We start from the raw sequence: 15483 nt of genomic DNA on the forward strand, positions 1-15483 counted from the left end.
AATTTTTGCAGTTGTGCACTAGTATCAATACGAAAAAGCATTAGCGAGGGTAACTAAGACTTATAATAGAAAGTTCAGCTATCAGGCATTTAAAATGGGGATTTTATGGGGTTATCTCGTTTCCATTCTTGATTTCGTTCTTCGATACTGACTCTGTGGATTCGAGACTGTTTTGCTGAGCACCTGCTCCTAAAAATCAGTTGGGGCAGAATGAGTGAAGAATAAAACTAGTCTAAAGAACTCAAAAAATTAAACACAAATGTTGAACAAGCTTTGACTTACGGTAAAGCGAAACAAATTTTTGTTCGACGAAGCAGCAAAAGTATTACATACGGCCCCTATAATAGCCGACTGAGAAGATGAGGGCAGTTATTACACACCACCGTTCGGCGAATTGCTCTCGAAGGTCAGGCTCGGGGATGGTTTTGGTTGTAGCTAGCTTTAGCATAGAGAGGCTTGCCTCGGAGGGCGAGGATAAAAGGGGGGTCCAAAATTGACTGGAAACGATTATCATCTGCCTCCAGAACAATTCATCAGCAGCTTTGCTAAAAGGTACGCTTAGAGCTTAGTAAAGCACTTAGATATGATCAGAGACTGAATGACCCACAGTTTATCCCATTCGCTCCGACAAATCAAATCAATCAAGCGAGCTTAAGACTATACTAGAAGACAACGGCCAAGCAACAAAGGACACACGCGTATACAAAAACTGTCTTAAACTTCGTTCGAGAGCAACTAATAAAGAAAATTGAAAGAAACGTTCATCGAGAGGCCTATTCTTGTAGATTGTAGCATACCCCTACCAAAATCCATTTTCTGCTATTGGTCCAGTATAATAACAAAAGTTCAGGCAAGAATAATTTTTACAGGTTTTTTCACACGGGATTCATCTCTCACACGGACACTAACAAATCTCGGGATCCAATTAAGCGATTAAAAACATAATAAACACATATCTGACATCAACCATTTCAAAATTATTTAATATAAGAAGGTACACATATAACAACTGAATAGATTTCAGGTCCTAATGCATAGCTGTTGTTCAGGTGAACAAAATGTTTTCAAAGTATCTTCTTAAAAAATTTAAATTTTTTAAAAAGATATATGCTCCATAATTTTAAAATCTTCCGCGATACGCGAAACCGAATCTTTCCGTTGATGCTCCCTAACCCGACCCAAGTCCCCATTCCCACCGCTTGGGGTGCATTTTAATTTGCAGTAGCCAAATGCACTTGCCATTTTAACGCATAAAACTGATTTGTAATGACACAATTTTAATAAGGGACGCAGAACAATATTCCCATTATAACCCCATCCTCCAAAAGACATGCCAATAGAGCGTATAGATAATAACCGCAATGGGATGATATATTTTTGTAAGCTAAGGCTATACCAGAAATTATCCACATAACTTATGAGTTGGGGATAACGCAACAGATCTGACAAACCCATCAATGTCAAAAACATGATCAATCAGTCGGTTTAAAAAATGATTGTATACATGTGATGCGCGCAAACTCCAGTTGACAAACTCACTCTGATGTTTAAATGTAAATGGTCGACCGGGACCAAACCAACTTTAGTGGAATGACTTCTGGGGGGAGGAATTGGTGGCGGCGACGGGTTCAAATCGAAACTATCCTCCGTCAGCGCAAGTAGGCTTCCCCTAATGGGCGTGTTGACAGAAGATGCTAATGATAGTGAGGATGAGGGGGAGGATATGAGCAGGGGGGACGGCGGGGTGGACCCCTCGGGGGGTATGATCAAATGAGGGGGAACAACCCGACCGCCGAACTGTACCCGGTCGAAATCAGGGGTACTTTGCTGTAATGAGGGACAAACATACAATAAGGTAATCGGAAGAAAAAATTCACAATTATATAATAAGCTAATAGACACAAAATGAAATAAATGAATCCTAAGATTAAGTAACAATTCAATGGGAATGAAAAATCTTTCCCCTAGTTTGTAGGAGTAAAAACTAAATTTTGTTCAATTTGCGTTTTTCAAATAGTTTGAAGAGGATCATTTGAGAACTATATTTAAATTAATTCAATTTTTTGAAAAAGATCATTTCTAATCTTTAATAGTAATTGTTCAGCAATTTCAATTGCTGCATCATCAGAACTTTTAAGAATATCAGACAACTTTTTACAAGTCTCTGTTCTTAATCGCACAATTCCAGAAGCCAGTAAAAAGGTAAAAAGGACAGTTATTGATGGACAGAAATTGGAAAGAGTAAAAAGACTATGGTTATTGAGAAGACAACAAAGGTATTTGTAAAATCAACCTGGTAACTCATTGGGGTTGGTGTCTAAACACAAGCCATCAATCACATTAATTCCATCTTCAGGCTTCCAATTCCTTCGAAATAGCAAAACTCATTTTTATCAGAGCAAAATCACTTGTCGGAGTCTCGGCAGAATTGGTTTCAAGTTTCTGAATTTTTCTCCAAAATTTTATCCCGTGTAAGGCTCTGTATATTTATGGCTATCTGATCTTTTTTCTGATGAAAAAAATCTTAAGGCAATCTGGTTAATCAACAGAAAAGCGGCATTTTCCTAACTTTGATTGAGCTTTAGAAGAAGCACTAACCCTGCTCTTTGGACTTCGATTGCTTTCCTTTAAAAACTGTTCTAGAGAAATTTTATCCTCGATTTCCGCATCATCCAACAGATCGCCCATGTTTAAGGCCATAGCCCCGAAGCCTACAGGGGTCACGGCTGATTTTGGTCTTTCAGCCGAATGCCCGGATTGGGCGCTGCCAGGGTTCTTGCGGCGGGTTTGCACTCTGGATACATCGTTGTAAGGGTCATAGGGTCCATGAGGGGGTATAGATATTGATAACCCGGGTGATTTTGTTCGCTCTAAACTGTTTGTTCTGTGCAAATCGTGTTGGGTAATTTTCTCTCCTGAAATGTTGAAAACATTTCACAAATCTCATTAAAACACGCTTCAGTTTCCATTAAGATGTTTTCAATTTTGTGAGGCCAGGTTAACAATTCAAGAGTTAGATAAAAACAAAAGACAAATTATGGCTGTGATTAGTAAAAGCGAAATACTTTGAACATGCTGCAACATATTTAGGTGGACTAAAACATTTGCTAAAATCGCGGACTATCAAATAAAAGCGCCAACACAACTAACAATTAAAAATTACAGCGTCTGCCAGACAGCAAACTTCGAAGGATTTAGATTATAGTCAAACTTATAACGCAGAGTTTTCAAGTTTAGGTCGTTATTATCCCAGTTTTTTACATCAGATACCTTAGGCACAAACGCTATATCTAACTGGTTTGTGATATCTCAATTTGATGAAATAATTTGGTTCACGGACGAAGGGGGGGGGGAGAGAGTTCCAATATAAGTGATACCACTCATAAAACGATCTCAGACTCCGATTCAGGATAATTCACAATTTGGACTTGATCCCAGTTTGAATGCACACAAACGTGTTGCCTATCACGCTTAACCATTTGGTCACTTCCGACTATGATGAGAGCAAGACAACGTTAGTTAACCGTTACAATTACAATCACAAATCGACGATCACTACTATCAATGTACGAGCTACTATCAACCAGTTACGCTTTACAACCAGTTTGACTATCATTAGCCTTTCTCAGATACCATATCTAACTATTATTTTGACGGCATTCTTCATAACGAAAACCCATTACGGTTTCTAAAACATTAATCGAAGACCAAAATTCTAACTATTTCTGACTTAAAAAATGGAACAGCAGCGCAAGAACTACCGTTATTATATCGAATATTTTTTACTCTTATCTGAGAATATTTATGACATCATGGAACCGTGTCAAGAATATTGAAATCTTCCTTAAATTCTGATAGTACCAAATATGGTCTTTGATATGGTATCTAAGAGAGGCCAACCCGGCCAGACATTCGAAGCACGTCACTTGGCTGTTTCCACACAGTCAGTACTTATTTACTTTTCTTGTTTTTAATCCGGAAACTCGCCGAGAGGTTCGAGTTCGATCCCGGATTGATACTGGTCGAGATCCGGTTGATCATATCTCGCAAATTTGGATGGCTTCTGGACTGCTTCAGGGTTCCTTTGAATAACCCCGAACCACCCTGGTCTTCCAATACTGGACTAGGGATTCCCGGAATGCGGTCCCGGTCATAGTCCGGTTCCAGATCCAGTTTTTCGGGAGGGTCAAGTTGGGGTTTTGATTTACTACCGGTTTTGAATGCCGTGTCAAACTTGCCTCGGAACGAATTTCGGGTCCGTTTTAATTTGGAGGTTTTTTTGCCTGTTACATCGAAACTACTTATCACAAACATAAAGAGAGAAGCATAATTCTACATGAAGAGCATGAAAGATAAAATCTAAAACACCGATTTAATAACTACAGAATTAACAGATATACTGATCAAGAAAGACAAAATTTTCACATCCAGTTTAATTACAGATTTTAAGTTCAAAGAAAAGATTTCAGGTAAACTTGAATTATTTCCTGCATTAGTTGAAGGAAAAGTAACAGAATTTAAAAACAGAATAGTTTTGACAGTAATTTAGTAAAAGCAGAGCATTGAATTAAAAATTAGTTTCCATGGGTGACTTTACCTATGCAAGATTGCGGTCTCAACAACAATTTGTTGATTTTGTTTCGACCTCTCTTCACTGGAAATTATTGAATTCTACAAATACTATGGAAGTTCTGATATCAATGCACCTTTTTAGAAATATATTTCCACCTAATAGACCAATTTACAGATATCGACAATTGAAGCAAAACATTTATTTTGATTTCTAATCAACTTGAAAGTTTCCAGTTCCGTCTATTATTCAATTTGACTTGTGTGTGTGGAATTCCAATCATAAACTAACATCTAAAATGCTTTGAAAACCTTGCCCCTAAAATATAACGGGTTGATTCTTGCATCCGAGTATTTAGGATCTCTCGGCCAGAAAGGGGGCAAAATCTTTACAAGGCACCACAAACTATCCCCAATTTTTAAGAATAAATTTTGCGATCCCCATCTATGACATTGAACAGTCAAAAAATTCAAATTCAAGCTCACCGGAACTTGACGACTCGGCAACTGAGCTGGCATTTTCGGGCGTGAGGTATCCGGTCCCGTTGTACGCCCCATTGGAGGCAGGCAGATTCGAATCTGCACTGTGCTTCTTACTAACACCACTGTTCTTACTGTCTTTCGGTGTATGATGCACTTCAGCTGTTACGTTTGAACCAGGGTCAACTCTCAAATCTAAATGGTAAATATGTTAAAAGCTCAAAATTTACAAATTTATAGTAATCGAAGAGTACATACATTGCTGAACTAGCGCTATGATAAGCTAGGTTACATGATAAAATACCCAATGCCAAAATACCCAATTTATTCCCTATGATCTTCTCGTTCAATAATCCGATTACAAATTAGCACTCGAAATTACAAGCATGTTTTCTCGCAATTAAGTTGCTAGTTTAATCCCATGTTCGGTTGTGATAGTTTCATATTAAGTCCCACGGGCCGCTGAGGCAGGGCCAAATGCACTAAGTAATTATTATGCTAAATAAAAGTTCTGATAGTTTAACGTTAGAATAAAATATTGGGTAAATTTTGGGTATTTTGTCACATTGGGTATTTTGGCATTGGGTGGTATTTTGTCCTGACACCGATGAGCTACCGTCTTACGCACCGTTGTTCATATCAAACCTCTCTCTCGACATTCAAAACAAAACCTGAACTCAAATTTCATTTTCCGTAGTTGTTACCACAATTACTCAAATCAATCTTAAATCATGCAACCATTCTTACTTTTACAGTTTTTTATGTAAAAAACAAATTGATCAAATTTATTCATGCCTTTAGCGATATGAAATTCCTCCCGTAAATGCTAGATTGGAATTTTACAAACGCGCGAGCATGTTATTTTCAATTTTAGAACACTTATAGTCAGTTTACATCATATTTGCAAAGTAAAACGTCAATTACGACTTTCGAATTGGTTTCAAAGACCGATAACGCAAGTTCAAAGGCTCGTTTGAGACTCTGAATAGCTCAAAGCTCTCTCAAATATTAGCTCGGCCTAAATTTGCTAAAGTGTTCAAATATTTGAGATGGTTAGGATATGTTTGTAAGCCTAATTGGTTCAAGATAGTGTTTTGACTACTTTTAACAGATAACGGTTCGGAAGATCGCATCTTTATAAGGTGAACTTTGTAACGTTTTTCATTGACCAAAAATAGAACTTGACATAACGGTAAGGCGTCGTCTAGTAAGCAGGTCTTAAGAACGCTCTAGCGCAGGTTTCCAGAAAGTAACAAAGGCATCGCATGATTGTTGATCTGTCAAAATGTGAAATATGTAAACAGTGCTGAATTTGTTTGTAAACAAGTGCGATGTCTTTGTTGTGCGTGTTAAACATTGAGTGCAGCGTTTTGACGCGTAGTTTTAGACGATAAATGATTGTCAAGTTACTGTCTTCAATTTAAGATAGCTGACTAATATTGACGTCATTTTGATGTCGACCTTAATCTTTGGACTTGATAAACAGGCCTGAAACGCTCAGTAACCACCTAAGGAAAAATGTTTTAATTCAATTCTTTCTTCTCTCAAATTCATATTCACGTTTTAAGCCTTAACATCCGTGAATGTTAATCCAAATTTTTAGAAATCCTGCAAGCCGAAATATCAACAAAAATATTTCCTAAAAGAGGCTACACCGAATCTAATGTCAATTTTATTGCCAAGTTAATGTAAACTTTCAAAATTGATAACATAACATAATACAGAATATAGCTTTCATCATTCGAATTTGTCTACTTATGGAATCTAAAAAGGCAGAAAAAAACAAACCCGGCAGATTGCCGGAAAATAGCCGCCGCTGATTCCCATAACCAAGATTGGGATTGAAGGAAGAGAAAAAACTAGTGAAAAAAAAGATTTTTCTACAAACAATTTAAGTGCGTACTATTTTGATATTATTTTGGAGCTGAACATACTCCTGTTTCGTAGTGAGACAACACAGCGGCTAGTATCAATACCAATAAGCATTAGAGATGGTAACTAAGAACAAAGTTCGAGTAACTGGCATCTTAAATTGGGCTTTATGGGTTTATCACGTTTCTATTTCTGATTTCGTTTTTTGATACTGACTCAGTTCATTTTGAATTGCTTTGCTGAGCAACTGCTGTCTATAAATACTTTTAGCAGAATGAGAGAAGAGTGAAACTAGTCTAGAGAAGTCAAAAAGAGTTCACGCAAAATGTTGAAAAAGCGGCAAAATGGGTAAAACGAAAAAAAGTTCGACGAAGTAAAAAAAATAGCGGGACAAGTCTTGAAAATCAATTCACAGAACTGTATTAATTAATGACCTGACAATTAATAAATCCGCTTTAAAAGGCAAATGAGAGCTGTTAGTAATGAGACTATGCAATAAAACAATACCAGAACAACAAAAACAATCAAGACTAAAAATTCAACTTTTAATTTCTGAAAAGACATGATCAACTTCAAAAAACAACTGCTATGAGCTCAAACTGCCAACTATATTCTTCTATTTTTCATTAGCAACCTGTCTTAAAATGTCGATGAGTCCTCTCACTAATAAAATTAAATAAAACAAAAACAAATCGCAATAAAACTCGCCGAAAATTTTTGAAAACACTTAGTAAAAAGTATTAAAAGTATAACATGCGGCATTTGACTTTGCATCCTATGAAAAAGAAACCATCGATTTAAAAAATATAGATCACCATAACTCCTCTTCGAGTCGCAAAAATTTTGCTCCACCGAGAGCGAAAAGACGTCGGTCCACAATTCAGTCGAAATTCATGAAAGATTGAAGGAGAGTGAAAGAAAAAGGAGAATTGAAGTGATCGTGACGTCATACGATTGTAACAAAAATCATGAGGACGAACTAGAAAAAAACCAAGAGAAGGCCAATAACAGCTTCAGCTATCGTCTTGAGGCAACTACAAAAGCCTACCAAAATGAATTAAATCGAAAATGCTCATTGCTCTAAATTGAAGAAGCTCAATTGAAAAAGTAGGCAAAAAGGAAACTGGCTGTATTTTGTAGCGCATTTTTTGAGAGCACATATGCTAGGGACACCTTACCAAATTAAATTGTAAAGCAAATTTTCAAGAGCCATATTCAAACGTTTTAATTGATTTTCGCCAATTTCCCTAACGTCTAAGTCAAAAATATTTGCCCTATGTCTTTCAAAACACCTTTCGGCTAATACTCCATGCCCCAATACTTTTTATAATTAAACCAAGTTTGAAAAGTCATTTCCAATTGCATTAAAATAGCAATGATCAGCTTAAGCATCTAATAATGGTTTAACAGCATTAACGACTTTCCTTCATAAAAAAACCTGCGTTTAGTAATATTTTCTGTTAAGAATAAATTGCAGAATCACCATATTTCACTTAATTAAACGTTTTTGCAAACTTATGTCGCAGCATAGTTCATTTGGTTTTGAGAAATTTCAATTGAAATACAAAGGAATCATTACGTTTTCATCCGGAGAAAACTTACGCAAACTTTTTCAAATTACTAGTTCTCGAACTACGATACAAAAAATTTAAAATGCAGTTAATACAACGCCAAACTCAAAAACACCGATGTCTTATCGCAAAGCATTTCAAAAAGATCAAATAATTATTTTTAGAACCTCAATAATTGAAAATGAATTCGATTAGATGTTTGGAGCGCGGAAAAATGTAACACCAAAAAACCATTAGAACAAACAACGACAGCAAAATTTGAAAGTAGACCTTTCAATGCCAAAAGGTGAAAAGATGGGACGATTAGACAAAAAAACAAGCCAATTTCGAGAAAGAAAATTTATGTAAATAATAATAAAATAATAAGCAAAATACTATCAAAAATTATATTCGTGAAATCGAATCAGCATATAAAAACTCCGCTAATATAATTTAAACACTGAGGAAAATGAGGAAAAAAGACCAAATATTCAAAGACAAAACTTTTTACATCCCAGAAAATGCAATCACAAAATCTAACAGAACGAAAAAAGTAACAAAAGCAAACATAATTGCTTTCAAAAGACCGGCGAGCGGTTGGCTTCATCGGTAGCTAATCACGGTTTAGTGAGGCTAGCTTTAATTAAAGGGGCCGTAAGGTGAGCGCAGCGGGGTGCACCGGGAGGAAGGGCTGCTGGGGGGGGGGTTGTTTGGTGGAGCAACAGTGCGGGTGGGGGGGGGGGCAATGGGAGGGGTTCTTTGGCTGCACGTGCCCTTACAACGGTGTGCAGGGGTGCGGACTAGGGGGTGAAGTGAGGGGGGGTCTGCTGTGGGTGCGGGGGTGGGGGTTGTGGGAGGGGGGTGTGTTTGGTCAACCTATAAGAACCGCCCTTCACCCTATAAGTATAAGGCTCCAAAACAGTTTCTGTGAATCGCATATTTGGAGATTAGTGAGCTGAACGGCTCTAAGACAACTTAAAGCACACTGGGCACTACCTGTTTATCCCGTTTTTGATGACGAAAAGTCAAATGGGTCAGACGAAAAATCGATCAAGCGAAAAATCGCATAAAAAAGACCAACAGGACTAATATAAATGCTACAGACCTCATTTGAGAGCAATTAAATAAAATTGATCAATGCCGGAGTAACAGCTTCAAAACTATTGAAGCCTGCAACTCATATAAAACGTGTATAACCAACAATCGAAATAAAAAACGTTTCATGCAACCCGAGCGTGCAAAAAGAACTTTGTAAGAAAATTAAAGCATTGAAGGCAAATAAGTAGAGAAAACCGCCAAGCAAAAATCCAAAAACGAATTTGAAAAATGGCTAAACTAAAAAAATCAATTTAGGGAAGTTACATAGGAGCTGAAATAAAGAAACTTTAATCAAAGCTGAAAAGTTTTTAAAATAAAGCACAATTGAGAAAAAATTAGTTTTCACAAAATTAAGTTGAAAGTTTAAGTGTTACTGAATAGTGACAAAATTATGACTTCATTACTTCCAAGAGTCTTCTTGCGTAATACCTGACCTCCCAAAAAGCTCCTTATGATAGCCCGACTTCCGAATAAGCTGGCCCATAGGCTCGCTCTTCGTATTATTAAAGGCATACAAGAAACAGTCGAAGTTATTGATGCCACCTACAAAAAGATACAACTGCCTTGATTCACAAAAGACTTTCTTTCACCAAAGAAATAATTTAAATTGAACTTGAGCTTTAAATTGAAGCATTAAAGTCATGTTGCGGAGTGTGGCAAACAAAGTATGAACATAACCGACTAGCGTCGGGCGAATTGCTCTGAAACGACTGGTGAGCAGTTGGCTTCGTCAGTGGCTAGCCACAGTTAAGTGAGGCTAACTTTAGATTAATTGAAGGGGTGTAAGGGGGCACTGGGTGGCTGATGGGGGGACAGTGGGGGAGGGGGGCGGTGGGAGGGGTTTCTTGCCTGCACAGGGCCCTTACGGACAACGATGTGCAGGGGTGTAGACTAGGGGGTGAAGTGAGAGAGGGGGCTGATGTGGGGGGGGGGGGGGGGGGGGTCAACTCCTAGGAACCGTTCTTCACACCATAAGTATAAGGCTGCAAAACAGTTTCTGCGAATCGCATACTTGGAGAACTTAATGCCCGCTACCTGTTTATTGCGTTTTTGAGGACGAAAAGTCAAATGGGTAGGACGAAAAATTGCATAAGACCGAAAAGACTATTATAATTGCTCAAACCTTCGTTTGAGAGCAATTAATCAAAATTACGCAAAAGACAAATACTCCGCTATCGTCCAATTAAAAAAGACGCAGTTTATGCGAGGACGAAGCAATTCAATATTTTTTCTCGCTTCGTACTTGTGTAAACAAATGATAAACAAAAACGAACATCAGACAAAAGTAGTACAAAAATATGCTACGCTCAGCTCACAGCTTCGAAGCGTTAACAACTACAAGCTATAATAACTAAACTATATAAACATCCACAAAGACACAATAACAACATTGTGAAAAATAATTAGTGTAGATGAAGAAATAGCTACTCGAGTTTCCTATTAGCAAAACTCAAAATGTTCCAAATAACCAATATTGCTGTTTTAAAACCTATTATTTATGAAGCAAAATTATTAACAGTCTCCTTTAGTAACCGTTAAAAAAATTTAGAGCAATTTAAAAATCTAGGAACCACACTTCGCACTATGCATTTATGTCTCAAAAACAGCTTAGGAGAATAGCAAACATAGAGTCTAATCAGCCGCAAGACTCTAAGAGAAATTATTGCCCACAGGGCATTACCTGTTCATCCCTTTACCGTAGTCAAAAAGTCAAACGGTTCAAAAACTGTCAAGCAAAAAATAGAATAAATTGCTACAAACTTCGTCTGAGAGCAATTAACAAACGTAAGACAAAAAGGGTAGAACGATGTAGCTACGCTCGGCATACAGCTTCGAAGCTACAAACATAACCGACAAACTTCGGGCGAATTGCTCTCAAACAACCTGCGAGCAATTGACTTGGTCAGTAGCTAGCTACGGCTTAGTGAGGCTAGCTTTAGCTTAATTGAAGGGGCGTGAGGTGAGCGCAGCGGGGGTGCACGGAAAGGGGGCTGATATGCCGCAACAGTGGAGGTGGAGGGTAACAGTGGAGGGCGGTGGGAGGGGGCTCAAACTCTAAGAACCACCCTTCACACCATAAGTATAAGTCTCCAAAACAGTTTCTGTGAATCGCACACTAGGAGACGAGTGAGCTGAAAGGCTCTAAGAGCACTCAATGCCCACTGGGCGCTTCCTGTTTATCCCATTTTTGAGGACGAAAAGTCAAATGGGTCAGAGAAAAAATTGTGTCAAGCGAAATCCCATAATAAAGACCGACAGGACTAATATAATTTCTACAAACTTCGTTTGAGCGCAATTAAAAACTACTGATATACATATATATATATATATATATATATATATATATATATATATATATATATATATATTGCATTTTAACCTTGACTGTATTTGCGTTGAATGAATTGACTGAATACAAAATTCCATTCACCTAAAACATTGAGTTAGTCAGCAGTCAAACGTGAAAGCCGTGATCTATGTAGTACGAAAAAGGGTAAAACGAAGAAAAAAAACACAAAACAGGAAAAGTATTGAAATATAAGCCAAGTAATTGAACGAACACCTAAAAAAGTCTCAACCTGATCAGCGTATTGAATGCTAAAGTTTCTTATTTAAACGTCAGACAGCGAGAACAGAAAATGTGCCATCTTAGCAAAACCTTGATTGCGTAAAAGTCAAAAACAAAATTGAAATCAGCGAAAAGTATTCGAAAAACTTGCGAACGAGTTTTGGTCTTCATATCTTCAGAATCAGCAGCCTTGTCATTCAAAACCCGAACCAAGAACCAAGTTCAAAAGAGGTTTACCGGACCAGTAATTTAAGGAAAGAGGAAGCTCAATTGGGATAAAAAAGTTAGTCGTGTACTTCAGCTCAAAATTCCCAAAAAAGTGTAAAATGACGCCACTCTGATAACAGCAGAACAGGACCAGTCTAAGAGTGGCATTTAAAAATCTTCTCTGGTAAATCAAACGACAAATGAGCGTGTCGCCCAAATAAAGAACCAGAGTACAGCATTTCCAAGTAGCTTAAGATACTAGTTAATTTCTAGGAGCCATTTTTTACATTTGACACAAAACTTGTTTGGGCAAAAAACGACTGAGCAAAAATCAAGGAAAAAAATGAAGAAGAATTTATTTCTTCGAGTTACCAACAAAGAAAAAATTATAATAAAGTAATATATGCAAAACAAATCAGGATATTTGTTAATGAGAAGACTCGAAGGGGACAGGCAACGGGACGCATTGGTCTGCTTTACAGCCTGCCCGGTGGCACCTAATTAATTGCCGCAAACTTTTTTTGAGAGTAAATAATTAACTACGACACCAAATACTAAACATAACCGACTAAACGTCGGAAGAATTGCTCTCTAACGACTAGTGGGAGCTCTAATCAATTGCAGCCTGCTTCAGTCGGGGGGAAGGGGAGTCTAAATGGGACTAAGAAAGTCAATAGTGAGCTTCAAATAACCACATTAGAGGTTAACATATACCACTATTAAGATTTAAAGTGAAAAATGGCACCAGTTTCGGCGGAATTTTCATTTGACTTTTAGTATTAAATTGCCGCCAATTGAGTTCAGCTGCTTGAAATTATGATTGAGAGGGAATTTTGAATCACGCAAAACGCAAAAAGTCAAGGGCTTAAAAGTCACTCGAAAAGTCAAAACCTTCAAGCGAAAATTTTGCATAAAAAAGACACACGTTTACAATAATTGCTATGAACTTCGTTCAAGAGCAAATAATTAAGAAATTGGTATCAAATATCCCTTAATAGAATGCTTTTAAAACACCGCACGAGGATTACACTTTTAACGCCTATTTTAAAACACTGCCAACTAATTGCATTTTTATTTAAAAAAAACTCATTGTCAATTTTGCTTGCTAAAACAGTTTATAGATCTAATTAATCAAGCAAACATGCTAAGATAACATAATACTAAATGCGACTGCATTACGGCTAGACGTTTTCTAAGAGCATTCCTTACGTCAGAAATTTCCAATTGTCGCTCAATTTTTCACGGAGCTATCAAATTTTGTTCATCTATAATGGTTAAGCATTAGACGATAACTGACAGAGAAATTAAGGACAACACAAATGCGAACAGAAATTTCATTGGTTTTCAGCAGGCAAAATACGCGTGAACAATTTTTATGACGCGTGTGAACAAACGAACCGAGAGAATAAGTAAACGAGGTTTCGGTTCCCGCCGAGTCAGCCGATAACATGTAATGCTGCGGCGAAATCGTAATGACGTCATGATCTAATACCGCTCTTGTACCCCCACGAGAATCCGTTACAGCTGCAACTGAATGGGTTATTGTTGTTTCTGGGAATCGAAGCGACATATCCGGAAAGCCATACTCGTAAAATGTCTTCCGGTTCATAAGTCCACTGTGGTAACTGGTACTGTGTGATATTGAAGGTTGGGGTGATCCATCGTGCCAACTTACTCTATGACCTTTTTTCTCACTTTTCGTCGCAAGCCGGTTAGGGGCGTGCTTGTTTGCGGGTGGAACCGCAAAGTGGCGACGTTTGACCACTACCTGACCACCTGTTAGATCAGAGGTGGAAAGGGTGGAAGCGTCGTCTAATCTATCCGGTGGTCTGAATTTGGGCAGTTGTAGTACCGAGGGTGAATCGGCACGCGCTGATCATTAGAAAAGAAAATTATCTTTTTTCATTCCAGAGGGCGAAATGAATTAATTAAAAGGATTTGTTTTTAAAGATAGGAAAACTACAAAGTTGATCAAACGTTATGTGATTTAACTAAAATACACTCACACACTACCAAACTATTCAATTTAAAATATTTTGGTACATTAGTAATTGAAGATAAAATTTGGTATAAATTCAATCTTTTAGAAGTTAAATCATTGATTCCAAGAAAAAAATGGGCTCAAAAATTGCTAACAATTTCTGTTCAATATAAAACGAAGTATTGACAGTAATTGATCTGGATAGAGTTTCAAATCCAGATAACATTTGCTTATTTCTAAACTGCAGACGTTATTCTTTACATTACATCTTGCCAATCGTTTACGACCATCTTGAAAAAAAAAACAGAAAACTGACACTTACAGGCAACATCTGGCAAGGATTTTCGAGGCGACTCCGAGTACTTCAGATTCCGAAAACTATCCGACATGTGAGAATCCACCAAACATTCCTTTGAGTTGTTTCTACTCGAGTTGTTCCCACCACCCAGTCGAGTTAGAAACTTGTTTTTGGCACTCATCGGTTGTTGCTGTTGACCACCTCCGGACGATGTTGATCGATCTTGCTTTTTGGATCTGGTTTTCCTGGATAACGTTGCGTATTCTTCGGGTAGGCCAGGATTACTGCTTCCCAAACCATAACTTCCACTTGTTGATGTTGATGCAAACGTTGCAGGAGCTGCATTAAGCTGTTGGTTCTCGTTAGATTCGTGGACAAGTGAATCTTCAAGTTGACTGTACCGTTTTTGGACTAGTCTCGGCGAATCGTTAGCTGTGTCTGAGCCTTGAAAATCAAGTTTAAATTTACTATTCAATAAATCGTACGAATTTCTGTTACCAAATTTAAATTTGTGAAACATAATGAAAACGGTCTGATAAGCTAAGTGCAATTTTGACTCAATTTTAATTAAGTTAAGCAAAGGCCCAAGCTTTCAAGTTATCCTCAACTCGATGGGCTTTTAATGATATCACAAAACAGGGAATACAATAACAGGATGCGGAAATTGGCCATGGGGCTATTTTATATCTGTACCGCAATTTTTGATTGGTCTGAGACGTAAATACAGGAAATAACACAGCATGAAACCAAAAAGCAGGAACAACGGAAACATAACAGGTATCTGATTTGAATATTTCCATTTGAATTCACGAGACAAAAAGACACACTGTTTATAGATTTCTATTATCTGAATATTCAG

At 37.5% G+C, this 15483-nt stretch overlaps 1 protein-coding gene across 16 annotated transcripts in view; it reads right to left on the minus strand.

Moving 5' to 3' along the window:
- Positions 1-15483, minus strand: part of LOC142348197 (uncharacterized) — a 103296-nt gene that overhangs the window by 9171 nt on the left and 78642 nt on the right. For 9 of the 16 annotated variants that reach the window (XM_075399443.1, XM_075399445.1, XM_075399450.1 and 6 more), the window contains 8 exons: positions 14649-15068; positions 13744-14217; positions 5056-5244; positions 4598-4654; positions 3960-4283; positions 2599-2915; positions 2294-2317; positions 1540-1827 (listed from right to left, as the gene is read on the minus strand). In XM_075399443.1, coding sequence (XP_075255558.1) covers positions 1540-1827; positions 2294-2317; positions 2599-2915; positions 3960-4283; positions 4598-4654; positions 5056-5244; positions 13744-14217; positions 14649-15068 — 2093 coding nt within the window. The remainder of the gene's footprint in view (positions 1-1539; positions 1828-2293; positions 2318-2598; positions 2916-3959; positions 4284-4597; positions 4655-5055; positions 5245-13743; positions 14218-14648; positions 15069-15483) is intronic. The other 7 variants (XM_075399448.1, XM_075399455.1, XM_075399446.1 and 4 more) reach the window with 7 other exon arrangements.

This window comes from Convolutriloba macropyga, chromosome 10 (genome assembly GCF_964194025.1).
Source record: "Convolutriloba macropyga chromosome 10, txConMacr16.3, whole genome shotgun sequence".
Taxonomy (NCBI): Eukaryota; Metazoa; Xenacoelomorpha; order Acoela; family Convolutidae; genus Convolutriloba; species Convolutriloba macropyga.